Consider the following 19,728-nt stretch of genomic DNA (forward strand, 5'->3'; position numbering starts at 1 on the left):
TTTTGCATTGCCATTATGAAAAAATAGAGAAAGTCCCCAGACACCGAGTAATGTCAAGATGCAACCACCTAAGTGTATTCACCTTGCCAATAGTATAGATACCTACGATTGGATACCGAATAAAATAATCTGAGATTGAATTTTCTGATTTCAGACTAGCATTTTCTGAAATTTTTGATCAAAGAATTTTTTGTAAAAAACACAAAAATTCGAAAGTCTGCTTCACAAAAGCACCTCAACTGCTTTAACGCTTCTTGGCATTATTTTCATTTACTATGTTACACTACAAGTAACTTATTTTAAAGCCTTAAAAAACCTGGAAGGATTCTAAAAAAAAAAAAAAAAAAAAATAAATAGTGGATTGGTGTTCTGTTTGTTTCCATGACATGATATGGATCGAGTGACACAAGGTCCTATTAATTACACTTTTCCTCACTGACATTTGGATGTGCCGAATTCTTACTGACTTTATTAATTGAGAAGGGTTAGAGAGGAAGAGTCCATTTTGTCACACTGAGGAAAAGCGCCATACGAGCAATCGAGAGTTGCTAAATTTTCTTCAAAAAATGTTAATTTTTGAAAAAGCTATGAATATTTTTTCTTGAAATTTTCAGGAACTTTACGTGGAATCGTGAACAAAATTATCTGAAAAATAGGAAGAAAAATGTTCAGAAATTTTCCTGAAAATTCGTGATTTACCAAAGGAAATTTGGCAATGCCTGAAGATTCATTCAGCTTTTCCCCTTAGCACGGCAGCATAGAGGTCCAGGTGTGGTCGCTTCTCTGAGGAGTTTCAAACTTTCCTCACAAGGAAGGATTATGATGAGAGACTCAGTTTTAAATAATATCTTCTGCATGTAAATAGTAAAAAAACAACGTAAGTACCTTCGCCATTGCCCTCGTGGCCAAAGCCACCATCATCACCATTTGACTCATCACCATAGCCTCCTCCATTCGAGAAGCCACCTCGGCCCCTGCCCCTGCCTCTTCCACGGCCTCTGCCACCATCATCGCGATCTCGGTTATAGGAATCGCCTCCGTCATTATCATCATCATCATCGCGGTTACGGTATCCGCCCCCGTCATTAAAACCACCTGTAAAAATAAAATAATAACTATATGCAAAAGGTAAAATAATACAACAGTCCAGGGAGATGATACTGCTAAATAAGTACACGGATGATGATTAACATTCCAAGTCAATTTTTCCATCATTATTTTCACTCTTCGTATTTACAAGATCATCTGGTTTATTCATGAGATCGCTAGTAAATCAGTTCCCGGGAGAGGTAACACTCACGAGTCAACTGCTTAAAACTTAGATTTATCTTATAAAATAAAATAATCCTGTGGGTATCTTGACAGCAGAATTTGAATACTTTATCTGAAGTCATTGGGAGAGAACACAGATTACTTTTGTACGCGACTTACAGGAAAATATGCACTGAAGACGATACGTGTCTCTTTATTAGAACATGGAATCAAATGATCAGATTGAAACAACTGCAAAATAAAAGATTTCCTATCTCCACCCTTGATTAGGCTCTCTTCTCATCATGTTACGAACAAATCCTGAGATGCCAGACACAAATATAAACCGTTTAGATAACGGGGGGAGATTTCCTCTTTCGAGGCTCCACCACTCAACGCATAAAATAATCTCATCATTGCATACCAGGTGCTTTGAGTCATTTGTTCAGGAAACGAACGAAAAATTATTTGAGTGTTTTACTCTAATTTTCCCAGGCATTTCTGGAAGTGTATTTACATCACTGCCCTTCGGTGGTTTCCTGTGACCGTAACGTATACATTTATAAACAAAGAACTTCTGCCTACATTCCGATACCAGGTCTGTTTCATTCAAACTTTCTTCCCCTATCCTCCAATGTGATATACTCTGTACTTGTAAACAACTGCATGTCAATTTTTTCAGAGGTGTATTTAAATGGCCTCCTATGTTACTGCTCCTCGTTGAAATAAAATTTTTCTACTACCACTACACCAATATTTGAATCTTATACCATTCTTGTTAACAGTTTAACAAGACTTCTCCCCCTCTTTGCTGCAAAATTTGAAAAAGCCCATTTCCCATTAGAAAAAAAGTATTGTGAGCTATGAGGACTTTTTCTTCGCCCAGGGCGTCTACTGAAACAGGCTGGCCGAAAATCAGTACTTTTTCGGTACATTCCAAGAAATTCAGAACTTTACTAGACAGTAAAATTCCTTACTTTTTCAGTACCTCTATTCAACAAAGTTCGAAAAATTCCAAAAATTAGAATTTCTCGCTCAAATTGCGACAAAAATGACAAAAAAGGAAAAAAATTCCAGACCTTCGTGTAGAATTTCCACACTTTTTCAGTACTTGCGGACCGCACTTAAGAAATCAGTACTGTTTCCGCACTTTCCGGACTTGTAGACTCCCCCTGATCGCCTCACTTTGTTTCGTCATGCTCATGGTGACATCAATGGAGATGTTGCATGTGTGAGGGATTTGCGATTTGACCATTGATTCTTATGTAAAAGTTTGCGAGAAACACGATGGTGCCACTGGTTTTCTCTGAAATCAACTCCCAAGCTCGAAAAAAGCTCTCAAAGTGAGGTCAAAATGGAGGGGGTATCCCACCCTACCCTGAGAGTCCACCTCTACATCAAAACAAACTCTCCATGCAAATATATTGAGCAAATACATCGGCAGGGTTGCCACTTTATTTGGGGACTCCAAAACTGAAAACACGGCATCCCTGCTAATGTACTTGCTCCCTATCTTTGCATGGAGAGTTAGTTTTGATGTAGAGGTGGACTCTCAGGGTAGGGTAGGATATCGCCTCCATTTTGGCCTCACTTTGAGAGCTTTTTTTGAGCTTGGGAGATGATTTCAGAGAAAACCAGTGGCACCATCGTGTTTCTCGCGAACTTTTACATACGAATCAATGGTCAAATCGCAAATCCCTCACACATGCAACATCTCCATTCCACACACCAGAGTGATTAATCTTCGTTCTCGGAGTAAGGCTAGATGGGAAATAATTTGAGACTTACCGCGACCTCCTCGGCCTCCCCGGCCGCCTCCGCGACCGCGGCCTCCACCGCGACCGCCGCGTCCTCCGCGGAAGCCACCTCCTCCGAACCCGGAATCGCCGTCTTCTTCCTCGTATTGAGAGAAACCTCGGCCTTTGCCGCCTCCGCCATATCCTCCTCCGAACTGAAACGTGATTAAATTATGCATGAGCATTGGTACAAGTCTTCAAACAGTCCAGTTCATCTGATCACGTGAGCGCAGATGCGTCAACCGATCGTGTTGCAACGTTACGAATGGTCACATCTATTGAGTAATGGACCACTAGACAAGGTTATTTATTTTTATTTTTACTACTTCAAATAGCCTACAAGGGCTAATCCCACACTTTAAGTCCCATCCCCCCTCCGTCCCTACTGAACCAGCCCCAGGCAACCATTGTTTGAGACCATCAAACTCGGGTCGCCTGGCCGGGAATCGAACCCGGGACCTCCCGATTATAGAGCAAGCGCTACAACCACTACACCATACGAGGCCGACAAGGTACGAATTTAAGCAATCTGATACATGTTTCTTCACCAGAATTTCACGTCGAACACGATTCGCACAACGAAAATTACTGAAACCAACCCCTAACGAAGATATTAACGTTTTAATTTCACATTGGTTACGAGGAACTATTAGCAATTTGCTATAGCTGAGCCAAAGCGTCAAGAATGAGGTTGCCAGATTTTTATACCGCAGAGACTGTCGTGATAACGTTTAGCGCGCGATGTGAATCACGTAGAGCATTGAGTTTTCATGAGCGGGTGGTTTGAATTCACGCATCACGAATCATTAAATATCTTCGTAAGGAGTTAATTTCGGTAATTTTGATTACGCGCATCGTGTTCTTCGTGAAATTTTAGTTACGAAACATGTATCAGAATACTGAAATTCGTACCTCGTCTAGTGGTCCATTAAAAACCATGAGACCCGTCTAACACCTACTTTTGGTGTCATGAATCGTCGCTCCTCTAACGTAAGGGCGTGTCTAGATTTGCACGTGAGCCCTGTTTTCCGAATAATTCCATGTATTCTGGGGCTCATGTGAAAATCAAACGTCAGAAGCGCGACGAAATGAACATAGAATCGAGATATTGCCATAGAAGGAACATGGTGGATGACGTCGCCCATCAACCACATCAGCTACTGCCAAATTAAACGGGGCAATTTGATTTTTTACAAGAAAACGTTGGTGCAGATTCCTTTGAAAATTTTACGGAATTTGCTTCAAACTATGGAAAAAATTCACTGAAATTTTCAAAAAAATCCGCACGACCGTTTTCACATAAAAAATTAAATTGCCCAGTTTTTGGCGACAGCCAATGTGTCTTGGTTCCTTTCTGCTTAACGCGGACCAGTTCCTCGGACGTGAACGCGAGAGCGGTGCGACACTCCAGCTTTCGCATCTCATCTCAAAGTCAATATTAAATACTAGGGGGCTACGCCCCCTGGCCGCTACGCAGCCCAACCCCCTGAAGGCGCCCCATCAATGGGCCGCTTCGCGGCCCTATTTTTACCCTCCTATCAATGTTGATTTTATTTTTCCCCTAAAAAATTACGATATGAGGAATACTTTACTTTTAGAATGAAATGGTTTTTGTTTTTGATGAATAAAGAAAAAAATTTTTTTTGAAGTCAAAATAACGCGTTTTGCAATGACTGATTAATGAAACATTGCAGTAAAACAACGAATAATGATAATCAGGTCGTAATTAAAAATATAGCGGAGGAGTCAGGAATCGAACCCACATCATGCAAAATGCGAGCAATCCCGACGTCACAGACGACTCGGCCACCGGTCAATTTGAGATATGGGGGCGAATCTTGTGTTGATAAGAGTAGAGCTGATGCGCAGGCTACACATCCACTGCGCATCCTCCCGCGCATAGCGGTAGCAGTCCCGGAGCATTTTGTAAATTCGCTCACTTTTATAACGTGATTTTAAAAAAACCTGGTTCCTATTTCCAAAATCTGAAGAGAGCGGGCTCATCTAGGGCCTATTACCTGTCGATTTACGCAAAGATCATGGAAATCAGCCCGGTAGAACGCTCAAACGAACTATGACAAAAAGTATAAATTTACATTGTTTAAATGGGAAAATTCGCAACTTTACCACGTAATATAAAAAAACCTGGGTCATATTTTGAAAATCTGAAAAGAGTTGGCTTATCTAGAGGCAATTGCCCGTCGATAGCCGCAAAAATCATGAAAATCGGCTTGGTAGAACGCTGGAACTAAGCGTTACCAGTTACGCAACATTAGGAGGTCTTGGAGCTTATAGTATAGAGAAAGACAATATTGTGATAACTTTCCCTGGTCCTTTTAACTTTGACAAAAGCAAAATTAATATTTATAGATGAAGCAGGACGATAAAAAAAAAAACAACTGATCTGTGACTTACGGAAGAGTCATTTCCGTTGTTAGTGTCACCGCTAAAGTCCCAGTCGTCCATGTTTGTTTAAATTTCTTCGTTGACGATTTAAAGCTGAAAACAGACAAAACACACAATCGTTAAGTAACTTCTGATGATAATTCTACAAATTATACAGGTGGTAGGTGACAAGGTTATTATTGTCTCTCTTGCATAAACATGAACAAAAATCATCGTCAAAAAGAGGATCAGTCCTTCCTGATCATCATTCAATCATGATTATAACAAGGTGGAGAAATGGTGCTGGGTCCACACCATTTCGCGAGAAAAACAAAGCCAAGAAGATTTTCAAGCAATACCGTATTCCCTGTTTGTTTCTGACACGCCTTACAAACTACTGAACCTTGGCGCATTATTGCGCATATTATCTGCCTCCTACTTAAAATGCTTCCCTGTTAACACCTTCATGGATGTTGGCAAGACCAGGTTTGTCACCCATGCCAAAATGTTGGGATATACCAATGTATCTAACTTTTTTTGTACGTACGGGCCGGCCAATTCCTTTTTATTTCTTAGAATTATATTTCAATTTTATGATGGTTTTCCGTTTTTGTATCTCTTTGAAGAAAAACAATTAATTACAGTTTTCATAAGCACCTCTTTGATATCTAAAAACAAGGGATATAATAAGGGTCAAGTAATGATCAGTGTTTCATCAGTGATGAGTCGGAAGGTCTCGAAAGAGTTATTGCTCAGAGATGGGCACATTCCAGACAAGTTGCGTGAAAAACTTTGGGGTGTGTAGTATAATGCATAGGCATCAAGGAGAAATTTGGGGCGTTTTGATGTCATTTCCTTCCAAATGAATCCGAACGGTACTACTATTTCATTTTCTTAAGGATTTTAAAAATTTGAAAAGCGAAACGAAAAAGGGGCACTTTTTCCAAAAGAAGATGAACCTCTTGCACCTATAAACCCTACTGACAGGAGAAATCATAGCAATACACGGTAAAATTACTTAAAAAAGAGAGAATTTCAGAAACAAAGGTTCGTTCGCCTAGATCCGAGCGACAAGGAATTATTCTCAATTCAGGGTGTCTACTAAAATAGGCTGGCCAAAAATCAGTACTTTTTCAGTACATTCCCAATAAATGCAGTACTTCCTCAACAGAAAAATTCAGCACTTTTTTAGTACCTTCGTTTAAAGAAATTCAAAATATTTCAAAATTTTGAATTTCTCGCTCAAATTGCGACAAAAATGATAAAAATTCCAGACCTTCTGACGGAATTTCCGCACTTTTTCAGTACTTCCGGGCCGCCCTTAAAAAATCAGTACTATTTCCGGGCTTTCCGGAAATTCCGGCCTTGTAGACACCCTGCGATTATTAAAATGATTACGAAATGCGATGATAGAGCACCTGCGCACTTTTCGGTAAAACTTGCGATGTATGTTGCAGTTGGCCCCCGAAACAGTCAGAGGCTTGGTCCCCTAATAGAAATACAATATGGAAAAATCACACGGGAAAGTATACTAAACAGCACATTTACACTCTACGAAATCAGTATCGACAGTACTAATGAAACGAGGGGTATCTGCAGAAGTCGCGTCGCGCCTACCTCGAGTCCTTACTAACTTGACTGACTTCAGGGATTTTGGGCTCCACCAGTCCCAATACCTCTCACACTTTTTTATAACCCCCTCTAGCCCCGGAGCACCTCATCGTGGGTCGAGAGAACTGTCAACCAGATCCCTCGCCCCGCTTATGACGTCAACGTCGTCGGTTAAAACCTAGATTTTCTCCGAAATTTTAACACAGCAAGGTCCGTGTCGTAATCTGCGGGCCAGAACACCAGTGACCATTTGGGGGCGTGCACAGGTAGCGGAGACAAAGCTCAACTCGCCTAGGATTTCTTGGGCTTGTTAAGAAAGGTCCAACCGTGAAAATGAATCGCCTGACCTTCGTCTTCCACGTGCAGCTGATTATCCTTTTCTTCTTTCAAATCAGAATTTACGACTTGAGATCCTGTCGAATCTTAAAACTTGGGTCGTGTCGCTCAGCTGCGGATTTCCAATATTCCGTTGATTGGGCTTCTCCTAAATTCTTCATAGAGCGCAGGGGTAAAAAAAAAGGTACATGCTTCACATAAGAAACCCGGGACTCTCGCCCGACGCACAGTAAACCGAGAGAATCAGAGAGGTCGGACATGAAATTTTTAACTAAAACTGCAAATTTTGATGTTTATTTTGTCACATTTTAAATTTTAAAGATTGCTTCTAGAAGAAAATCTCACAAGGAAACCGATGGAAGATCCTCGAAAGTTATATATAAACGGAGTTATAGGCGTTTAAAGTTTCCAAATTTGCCCGATCTCTCCCATTGACTTGATCCACTGTGCGACGTGCTCTTCACAGAAAAGGACCGGCTTTAGACTGATTTAGTGACTACGTCATTCGATATAATATCGAACTCTTCGTTCAAGCCAAAACAAATAATTTGACCTGACATAACTTCACGTACAAATTCCTCATGAGTTACTCGTGTTGATGAATTAAAATTCAGTCATTGACAGGTCATAAATCAATTAAGGACTCATTAAACACGAGAAATTTCGATTGAAAAAAAAAACACTTGGGCGCATTTTACCACCATGGCGCAGAGCACGCGAATCCAAGACAAGGTTATGTGTTTGTTTACAATTTTATTGAACCATGACGTAGCCACTAAATCAGTCTATTCAAATTTCGAACACGAGGCTAAGAGAGCACGGTGAGCAGGGTGTGTATGCTATGCCAAAATACTATGATTTACCCGAACGAGTCACTAAACCGATGGACGAATTTCGACTTGCGAATACATTGCAGGGTGTCTCGTAAAATAGGCTGGCCAAAAATCAGTACTTTTTCAGTACATTTCTCAGAAATTCAGTACTTCCTCAACAGAAAAATTCAGTACTTTTTCAGTACCTCCATTGACGAAATTCGAAAAATTTCAAAATTCAGAATTTCTCGCTCAAATTGCGACAAAAATGACAAAAAAAATGAAAAAAATTCCGGACCTCCTAGTGGAATTGCCGCACTTTTTCAGTACTTCCGGATCGCCCTTAAAAAATCAGTACTATTTCCGGACTTTTCGGACTTGTAGACACCCTGCATTGGTCGAAAGGTAAATGACGCGTAGAACACGATGCGCACATTAAAACCGCGGAGAAGTAACTCGGAAACGGAGAAATACGCAGTTCAAAAAGCGCAACTTTTTCTTCAGAAAAACGCCCCGGTTTCGCGCCGAACCGAATGATGTCATCCGGCACCAATTAGAAGCGAGCACGGGAGCAGGGGAAAAAAATTAACATTACTTTTTCGGAACATAGTATTTAGCTTCGCTCCGACTTCCCCTTCCTAGAGTATTTGGTTCGGAACTGGCGCGCGCGTCCATCTAGCGTGACTTCGAAATATGCGTTTCTCTGGGTTTCTGCCCCCCCCCCCCCCCCCCCCCAAAGGAGTCATGCTTGGTCCAGGAGACTGCTCCCACCGAACAGGTCCTCTAAATCCTGGCACAACCACTTTCTCGACGATATGCAAGAGGACGGGTAGGCGTGGTGATCGCTCGATCCTTTCAAACTTTGCAGTTGGGATCGGTAAGATAGAGAGGAGTTCCCCCCCCCCCCCCAAAAAAAAAAAAAAATCTTGCCGCATATGAGCAGGTAACTTCGATGGACTTTCGAAAAGGGGTCATCTCCATGTTTCGTTGTGGACTTAATTAGAATCGCAAATAACGGTTTAAAAAGAGATTGATTGATGAGATTTCGAGACTGGTCTGCTACAAACCATTTAAATACCCTTTAACGGGTCTCGAAATGGCGCTAACCTGTCGCTTTCTGAAAAGTTTCTGGGCCCTTTTGAAAAATTTCTTAGTATGAAGACAGTAGCGATTTTGCAAGATGGCAAAATTGATTTTCGTCCACTCAAATCCATCAAAACTATCGATTCCAGGCGAATCAAGCTATTTCACCAAAAGTCGATTGTTTTACATGCACTTGACTGGAAGAAAATTAGTGTTGCCAACTTTCAAGAATCGTCACTGAATGAAAATTGCCCCTTTTCGAAAGTATCGATTTAAAGTAGTGAGCGGATTTTACAGTTTTGTTTCCTTTTTTAAGCAAAATTGAGGCACATTCCTAGAAACAGACTTCAACGGGAGAGGGATGGCCAGTACATACGTCATCGCTCGTTCTGTTAATAAACGTGGATCAGCAGACAAGAGCATTTCGTTACAAGTATAAATTCAAGCGCAGAAAAAAAACTTTGGATCGTGAAAAAGAGATAGTTCAATTTAAAAATCATGGATACCCAATGGATACCGGAATGATACCGAATGCCGCAGTGCTAAAAATGTTTTCCTTCTGTTACGCACGGCATCTACTCTGCCGTGCTAAGGAAAAACGTCGTATGGACCTGCAGGCGTTGCCAAATTTCCTTTGATAAAACCCGAATTTCCGCGTAAACCTACAAATATTTTTTTCCAATATTTCGGATAATTTTGTTCGCCATTTTACCTACAGATAGTGCCTGCGAATTTCAAGGAAAAATAGTTATAACTTTCTTCAAAAATAAACATTTTATCGAAGGAAATTTGGCGACCCTCGAATGTTCATACGGCGTTCTTCCTTAGCACGGCAGTACTATTTCCATTTTCACCACCATTTCACCAATTATCCAACCTGCTGATACGAGATGATATTCAAGACTAGGAAAGGATTCCCGAAGTTGACAGGATATGAAAAAAAAGTAGACAAATTGGTCAAAATTTTAAACAAGAAGCCGAGACGTCTCGTCAACTTTCCAGACGTGACCTGCGACTCGGCGCCAAAATTTTAAACCTATTTCAACCTTAGCTCACTCATAGTTTGCACTTGTAAAAGAAATCCATCGAATTTCAGACAACTGTAGAATCTCTCAATTTGAGTACTGATTCCTCTGTAAAATTTTGCGAAAAACACGATGGTGCCCCTGTGTTTCTCTGAAACGAACTCCAATGCCCAAAAAAGCTCTCTAAGTTGAAGCCGCAATGGAGGGGATATCCCACGCTATCCTTTAAGTCCACTATATCAAATCAAACTCACCATAAAAAGATGGGGAACAAATACATTGGCAGAGTTGCCGGGTTTTCAGTTCGGAGTCCCCTAACATAGTCGCAACCCTGTTAATGTATTGGTTCCTTAGATCTTTACATGGAGAGTTTTACTTGAAGTGGAGTCACAGGGTAGCGTGGGATATTCCCTCCATTACAACTTCAAGTTAGAGAGCTTTTTCGGCTTTGGAGTTCGTTTCAGAGAAAACCAGAGAGGCACCATCGTGGTTTTTCGCGAAATTTTACAGAGGAATCGGCACTCGAATAAAAAATTCCTGACCAATGCAAAACTTCCAATACGTCTTGAACTTTCTTTCAGTAGAATCGAGCAACCCTCAGTTTCTCAACGATGTGAACACGGTGTCTAGTTTTTTTTTTTTTTTGTCATTATGGAAAATCCTGATGAGATCCTGATTTTTGAATGCTAAATCCTGATTTCATACTTTTCAAAATCCTGATTTTTTGCGGAGAAAAATTGACGGACAGATAACGGATCATTACCGGAAAATGAGCAGACGGCCGACTTTTCTCAAATCTTGATTTTACGATCGATTTCTCCTAAAATCCTGATAATATCGGGAAAATCCTGATGCTAGACAGCCTGGTAAACCACTAATCAGCGATAGAATAACGGGAGTCGATCAAGATCCTTGCCTTAGCTTACGGCCGACCACAAACCATGCCAACAATATCCTAGCTCTAACTCACAGCTGTTCGGCTAATACGGGGCGATCATAAACTTATAGGTACTCGTATTATGCAATCGCATCGTCATTGACCGAAGCGGACTTATCATCTTAATCTTTTCTTACTTTGTACCTAGTCGAAGTCATATTCGTGATCATGGAGTTGATAAATCTTATCCAGATTCTCAAGCCCTGAAACCAACTGATTGTGAGTTCCAGTTTGACCGCGCACAGAATACTCTCTTCATTAGTCGTATTTGATTCTGTCACCACGAGGAAGGGGATACATTAAAATCAGATGGTGAAATTACCAAACGATGGGTCGCTATTGCGGCGTTTCACAATTTCAGCTCCTATTTTGTTTTAACACGAGAGTGCTACTAGACATGGCGCGAGATTAGGAAAGTAAATTTGCGGAGGAATGAAGGAAAGCGAGACTAATTTTTACCAGAGGCGAGTTCAGCGATTTGGCAACACAGGATTTCCTCCATTTAAACCTGTGGTCAATAATCGATTCTAGTCGGAGCACCTGCACCCTTCAAGAATCGATACATTTCCAGAGGTTTAAATGGAGAAAAAACGATGTTGCCAATTTGCTGGATCCGCCAATGATTTATACCACATCAAAATCAAACAACACAAATGATCAGGATTTCTTTGAAATCGGAGAGAGGCACAATGTGATTCAGTGCTTTCACCATGAAGGGACATTTTTTGTTTTTGGTCGTTGGTTCCATGCAATTCACCTACAATCTGTCAACTGTCCAAAGAACGCGTGCAAAAACTGCTAATGTCCAATCTTTCAAATCAAGAGCGAAATTCAAAAAACTGCAAAAGCCTTTTAATGACGAGATTGTCTGTACACATCACCGATCCCCATCTACATCCGCATAGACGGATGTTCTTCACCATTTTTGAAAGTTACAACTTTCATTTATCACCTCGTAACTCCTCCTGATGCAACTTCTTTTGTAAGCACTTAAAACAGTAACAGAGGAAAAAAGGGATCTGCGGTCGTTAGAACTAAAATGCGGTGGGCATTGTACTTGTGGTAACCAGCCGAGAAAAGCAAAATCAAGTTACACATCGCGGACTCTAAGAATATTCGTATTCTTAAAGAGAATAACATAAAATAGTACTGCCTCAAGTTTCTGGAAGCACTAAAATCTGCTAAGATATTTTCCTGAATAAATACGAGGGGTATTCGTAAAGTAAGTTAATATTTGTCACATCTTCTAAACTAATGAAGATCATTTAGAAAAGTAAAAAACGTTTGAATTTTCATAATTTCAGCTTTCTAAAATAAAAAGCTTCAGTATTTTAAATTCGGTCTTCTAAGTGTCGAGTGACATCAGTTTTCCCACGCCCGTCTCTCGCCACCGCGTGTCCAAAAACGCGCGCTGGGGAGGTCACAGGACGGTAGCATGCAGCTTCATTTTGCAAATGCGATTTTGTGTTCAAAATTAGGAAGTTTCCATGTTTGAAAAGACCTTTCCATTTCCACGTAATCCCCATCTCACTGGACACATTCTGTGTACCGCGACACAAGCTTTGCGATTTCATCAGCGTAAAACTGTCGATCCTGTTTTGGCAACCAATTTTGTACAGCTTCTTTCACTTCATCGTCGTCTGCGGGACTTTTCCCGCCTAAAACCCTCCTTCAGATCAGAAAATGAGTGGTAAATCACTTGGGACAAGATCCTGAGAATATGGGGGATGGGGGGAAAGGTCCCATTTAAAGGAGGTCAACAACTGGTTGGTCACACGAGGAGCTGTACTGCTGTGCTAAGGTAAACGCCGTATGAACCTTCAGACGTTGCCAAATTTCCTTTAATAAAGGCCTAATTTAGGGGGAAAACTGTGAATGTTTGTCTTAAATTTTTTTCAGACACTTTTGTTTGCAATTTCGTCTGAAATGTCTAGAAGTTTCAAGAAAAAATACGCATAGGTAATCTTACTAAAAATACATGTTTTATCCGGGGCGATTTGGCAACTCTGTAGTGTTCATACGGCGTTCTTCCTTAGCGCGGCAGTGTATACGGGGCCTAGCGTTGTTGTGAAGGAGCATCACTTGACGAGACAAAAGGCAAGGGTGTGTTCTTTAATTGTTGATTTGAGCCTTTTCATGACATCGAAATCTCGGTAAGCATCAATAGCTCTTCTTTCTAAGAAATCAATGAGTAACGCTCACTGAGCACCCCAAAAGACGCGCGTAAATTTTGGACACGCTGTATAGCGAGAGACGGGTTGGGGGAAACTGATGTCACTCGGCACTCGGAAAACCTAAATTAAAACACTGAAGCTTTATAGAAAGCTGAAAGTATGACAAATTTAAACGCTTCTTACAGATGTATGTGGACTACATTTTGCAATAAGGAACCACTATTTCTGGCTCATTTTAGAAACAACATATATGCCACTGGTTTCCCTATGCAGAAAGGTGATTTTATGAAAGAGCCAGAGATGGTGGTTCCTTATTGCAAAATGTAATCCATATCATCTTCATTAGTTTAGAGGAAATAACCAGGGGTGAAGAAAATTCCCGATCGCGCGTGAAAATGTGGAAAAGCCCCAAAAATGAGGAAGGAGGGAAAATTTTGAAGGGTCATCTGTCGAGAGTCAACGAAAAACAGAAAAAAAGGTAATATTTTTCTAAATTGGTGGGAAATCTTGTGGAAAACCGATGAAAAAAAGTGTGAAAAGCCCGCGGGCGGGCGCGTGACAATGTGGAAGCTTGGAAGATTCTGCACCCTTGGATATAACAAGTATTAACTTACTTAACGAGTAGAGTACCCCTCGTAAGAACCTCAATAGGGCCGACTGATCAAAAACAGAGGACACTTCATCATGTTTCGAAGCTTTCAAATTTTTTGCAATATGAGGATTTAAAAGGAGGGTTTGGAATTTTGGATGCTCCCGAGTGGGATCTAACGGATGGAATCTTTTCACTTTCCGCCCTGAAACTGGGAATTTCGTCGCACCTTTAGTAGCAAATACGGAAAAAAAAGACAATTACATGGAAACGGGTCTCATTAAGGTTCTCACCATGTAAGAGATGTTATCAGTGATAATCTGGTGATAAGATCCTTGGACATTGTCGAAATCTGTCAGAAATTTCGGCTCGGAATCATTCACAAGCACGCGCGAATACGAAGAAAATGACATTTGTACGCGTACAAGAATATAACAGGGCTCCACAATTTCTTCATTTTCCGATGTATCTCTTCCTATCCCTAACTTTTCCCTCGCAATTTTTGGCTTCTCCCAGACCATAAATTTTTTTCGAATTTTCTGACTTCTCAAACCTTCTAAGAATATCCCCTGAATTTCTTATAATTATGCTGACTTCTACCAAACACTACCTGCAAAATTCTCTTGACTTCTCTACGTTGCCTTGATTTTCCAGGTTTTCCAGACTATCGCAAATCATATAACATAGCATTGAAATAATTGAAATTCGAGCAAGTAACGTAGATTTGAATATTATGTTTCCTTTCTTCAAAAAGTTGATCAGTCACGTATTTTCTTAACATAGAGACTCATTCAAACCTTCCCGCCATAAAAAAGGGAAGGAAAAAAGAGAAGACCTTGCGATTCCTCCAAATGAACTCATGAAACCATTCCTCAGTACTCCTTCAGTACATTCACACAACTTGATAATGACGGATTGAAACCCGCAAAAATTTATTAGAAAAAAGAGGAAAATTCAAAACAGGCATAATCCCCTCCCTCTGGTTGTAAACCTATTATCAGTAAGTATACTGATCCTCCTCCTCCGCATATCATACACTTTTTCAGAAATTTTCAAGTTCTCTATTCCAAGGCAATGCAGGAATTCTTGTCCACGCCGCAGCATTGCTAAGTATGATCTCATACTTAGAAAAAAAGACGATATTAAAAACAAGATAGGTATAATTTCTGCTAATTTTAAAAAAAAGAAGAAAAAATTCATGCCTACCATCAAGATAAATTGAAATGAGTGATCAATTCAGACTACTTACATAGATGTTATTTTTCCAATTCATTTACGTGCCAGTTAGCTAGTATGTTTTAAAATATACTGAGGTACCTAAAAGTCAAAAGACTGTTTTGGACATACGAGTAAAAGCCTGTTTAAGGTATTTTTACTTTTAAGTGTCCTTGCATATCTTTTGATACATCAAAAATACTGAGAAAACGATTTGTTCAGCAAGTTCTGAGCCTTTTCTTAAAGCAACTTGATACTTCAAAGGTTTTCTGACGAAAATTATGAGATAATCTCAGAAATATCAGAATCTGCAGAAAGTTTTATTCAAAATTGACACTTTAGCTTCAAGATTGTTCTCTTCGGAAAGCAAATCTTAAAATCAACCTGACAAAAATCGGAGTGTTCCTGTGACAGAGACATGCCGTCATGGCCATTAGTGCTTGTTTAAAAATAAAAAAAAGAAGCAAACTGATGTCAAAAAAAGCAGAAGTAAGTTAAAAAATAGAGACCTACAACACAACAGCGCTATGGGGGGGGGGGGGGGGGGTTGGTAAAAAATCCGAAACATACCGATACATATTATATGAACGACCCTTAATGCAGTAACTTGCAGTAGATTTACATTGCCTGAAAAGAATGGGCAAAACTGTTCCGCAGAATATCCTTGAAAAGTAAAATATGAGCAGGGATTGAGAACCACGACAACTGAGGTTTGCTTTATCACAGAGATCTTTGAACGAACCTAAAATTTAGGTAAGTACAGCTGAAATGATCTAACTATTAGCTGTAGAACATTAAAGTTAGGTTGGCCCTGATAAAATTAGATCACAAGAGCATTGACATGTGATCTTATCTTAGTGGCAGGTGCAAGTTGAAAGGCAGACATTGACTCCAAGTATAATTTCAATGCTGCCAACCCAGAAAATCTTTACTTGATTTAAATTGTAAAAATGAAATAATAAATGGAACATACAAGTTTTTTTCTTTCCTTTTTACCACTCTAATATAGTAGTTGAAGAGCAGTTACAGCTTGCTTGACGCAAGTTAATTACACAAGAGCAATGCATGAACCACCATCCGCCGATGCGTATGACATGACAGTCTAGCAAAGGTACTAATGCAAAACCTACCATAACCAAACCAGCAACTGATTCCTAATATCTGAGAGGCTGCTGCCTTCAAGAATGTTCAGCAGAAATTTGACTGCGTAGAGTAGTTGTTTCATGCCTCAAAGACGATCTGCCACATACAACTTGTGTACAGACCAATTCTAAGCTGCTGAGCAATGTATGGAATACTTCAAGAGGTAAGACTAAGATTTTAAGACGAAATAAGAGGGTAGCGGTAGCGGTAGCTACTGATGGCGGAACAGGCCGAAAATTATCTCTCAATGGGGTACGCAACAGGTCAAACCTGGATAAATGAAAGTATTTGTAAGGAAACTAGCATACATATTTTCCTGATTAATCTAGGTATAGAAGGCAAGTCCCATGCATAATGCAATGTGGTTGTTAACAGACGAATAACAAAAAACTGGCTGGAGGGTCATGCAGGAATCGAAGTTTACTATTAGGCTCATTGACATGTGCTTGGTCACTTAGGTTAGGGTTTACAATCAATTTATTAAACTCGAGTCAAGTTCACTTAGAGAGCAACAGGAGAAGCTAAAGAAGTACAAATTTGTTTCAAGTTCTTCAGCTTTAGGGTACCGATAATTGCTGAGACATCAGATATAGACACATTTTCCGGAAGCGCTACACTGTCACGCTGGGCATGCTTCCAGCAAAGCTGGACATCTGGCCCAGGACAATACTTCGATGAATAGGAGGATGATACTAAATTATTGAGCGAGATATAACGTTATGAAAAGAATTCGTTGAAAATGTTCTCTTAAATGCAGTGGGTAGACCCACTGGTTCCACGCTCATGCCTCCGAGAATAGCTAAGGCCTACGAAAAATAAAAATAAAACAATGGAAACATGCTTCAATGAAAAATTCTGAGAGCAATTAGATTGATTACCTTGTTTTCTCAATTTGTGACAGCCTTCGGGACTTTAGTAGAATTGTCAGTCCTATGAAAGGGTGAGCAAATCCGCACGCACGGTGGAAGGACGGAAGGAAAATTGAAATTGAAAATGGTCGCGAAACAAAAGAGTTATGCCGCCAACGGCGGAAGAGAAAGTGCAGTGTGCCTCTTTTTCCGAGAAATGGAAAACAATAGAGACGTCCTTCTCCTTCTCCGACTAGTCATGCATGAGGCTTTCGCCTACAGGTGATGGGTAGGCAACCTGGAGTTCTTTAGAGTGACTACAGCCAGAGCGGCGGTTGACGACCGGCATTGATGCTTTCAGCGCAATTTCAGCGCCGTTTTATTTGTGCCATCCCGTTTTTTAGTTTTGTGTATCCTGTAATGAGTTATTTATTTATTTGCTTATTTATTTATTTATTTATTCCGCACCCGAAGTACAAGCAGAGGATCATTTCATTATTTCCGCATTTTCCATCTCCACGCAAAAAGTCATTTTGAAGAAATAGATAGGTGGAGGAGAAAGAATAAAGAATAAACTACCTCCTGTACTGTTGCTTTTCATAATTTCTTCACGTAATTCGATGTTTAAAAGTGAACTTTGAGTTATTTGGCAGGAATGAAACTAAACTTAAATATTTTTTAAAAAAAGCAGGTGCCTCCCTCCCCCTCCCCCCGAACAACTTTTGACTTTAAGTGGCACTCGATACCATTACTTACTCTTATTGTTAGACTTGCTAGGTTTGAAGGTTTGAAGAGTAGCATTTGGTCATCCCTAGTCATCCCCCTTCCCCCTCCGCCGTTTGGAAAAAAATCGAATCCAGCTTTGAAATTTTGAGGGTTTCACCGAATTACGGCGATAATCAACGTTGTTAATACACTGATAACATTTGTTTGGAATCCCAATACAATTTTAAAAATTTGGATTAAAGTTTTTTGCCCCAGCTAGCGAGCGTATGCAACTCGTTTGGCTCTTCTCCATACCGCTGCATAAGGGGGAGGAGGAATATGTATATTTTTACGGAGATACAGGATGATCGGAATGGATCCGGCCTCCAAGATTTTTTTAAATTATTAAAGTCAGATCAGAGCTTTGAATGCTTAGGAGTGTTATAAGAAACAGGGATCTCTTCTTTTAGGAGTCCTAAGAGTTTAGGGAGACCGTCCAAAAGGGAGGCTCGGGTCGAACTTCGTCATCAAACAGCAACCTAAAGCCGGATTTGGGGGGGGGGGGGGGGGGCAAGATGCCATATGGCACCGGGCGGCAAATTTCGGATTTTTTTTTTCTTTTTTATAAAGGAAAAGAAAGAAGAGCGAAAAAAATGAGGGGAAAACTAATGAGCAGCGGCGGGGCACTGACTTCCATTTCGTTTTGATTCCATCTCCGGGCGAGTCATCTCAATCTTCCCTGAAAATCATGGGTAGTGACTTCAAGGCGGCAAATTTTCTGCCCAGGGTAACCTCGAACTCCAGTGCTTATTGCTTTGCTTACAACGTTTGCTCACGGCTCCTGCGAGCAGCGGGCCAATAAGCACTGGAGCTCAAGGTTACCCTATGGCTGCCTAATTAGAAATCATTTCTTCACTCTCTCGGAATCGGATTTCGCTTTTGCCGTGTTTTCGAAACTTACATTTCGTGTGCAACGCATGTTTCTATGAGATAATACACAGTTCGGGGGGGGGGGGGGGGGCAAAATTTGTTGGGCACCGAGCGGTAAAATCCAGTAAAATCCTAAATCCGGCTCTGCAGCACCACTAGAAATGAAGGGGGGGGGGGGATGCAGACTTTCAGTCCATACCGCAAGTTTACATCTATTAGGTACTTGCGGCTACTTAATTCTTGGCTGTTTCATACACTTCCCTAGTAGCAATGGCTCTTTAAAAAGTTCTACAAAAAGTTGTCCCAAAAAATGTAAAAAAACTTGTAAATTTTAAGAGTTTGTAAATTTTAAGTAAAAAAACTCTTAAAATACTCGTTTTAGGAAACTCTTTTGGGGAGTTCTTTAAAGTAAAAAAATAATGTTATTTTTACTTAAAGAAAGCGTAAAATTTACGTAAAAATCAATAAACTAAGTATATCCTCAATTTTTATGGGCTGCAACTGTTCCTTTTATACTTTTCTGTTCACCACTTATTTTCCTCGTTTTTGCCCGCAGGAAGTTAAAAAAAAAATACGTAAAATTTATTTAAAATTTACGTAAAAAATTTACTTAAAATTTTTCTTCAAATTTATGTAAAAAAAGCCCCAAAAAGGTTTCCTAATACGAATGTTTCAAGAGTTTTTTTATACGTAATTTTCAAGTGGTTTTAAAGTAAATTTTAAGAGATCTCCTAAAATTTACGAGTTTTTTTACAACTTTTCTCAACAGCCACTGCTACTAGGGACAGTCCTCCGCAAGGGATCATTAGTGAGCGCAATCCATCGCATAGTATTCTGGACTAATCTGTTAAGTACGCAGATTTTTAGACGAATTTTCTCTCTCCCCCA

The 19,728-nt window shown here is 40.2% G+C and overlaps 1 protein-coding gene across 1 annotated transcript in view; it reads right to left on the minus strand.

Moving 5' to 3' along the window:
- The window catches only part of vas (ATP-dependent RNA helicase vasa), a 33,240-nt gene extending 15,831 nt beyond the window's left edge, over positions 1 to 17,409 (minus strand). The window contains exons 1-4 of the mRNA XM_019059247.2: positions 17,236 to 17,409; positions 5,463 to 5,546; positions 3,040 to 3,202; positions 886 to 1,095 (exon numbers count right to left, since the gene is read on the minus strand). Of these exons, the coding sequence (XP_018914792.1) occupies positions 886 to 1,095; positions 3,040 to 3,202; positions 5,463 to 5,513 (424 nt within the window). The 5' untranslated portion in view covers positions 5,514 to 5,546; positions 17,236 to 17,409. The remainder of the gene's footprint in view (positions 1 to 885; positions 1,096 to 3,039; positions 3,203 to 5,462; positions 5,547 to 17,235) is intronic.
- Positions 17,410 to 19,728: the final 2,319 nt, after the last annotated feature.

This window comes from Bemisia tabaci, chromosome 6, assembly GCF_918797505.1.
Source record: "Bemisia tabaci chromosome 6, PGI_BMITA_v3".
In the NCBI taxonomy this organism is placed as follows: domain Eukaryota; kingdom Metazoa; phylum Arthropoda; class Insecta; order Hemiptera; family Aleyrodidae; genus Bemisia; species Bemisia tabaci.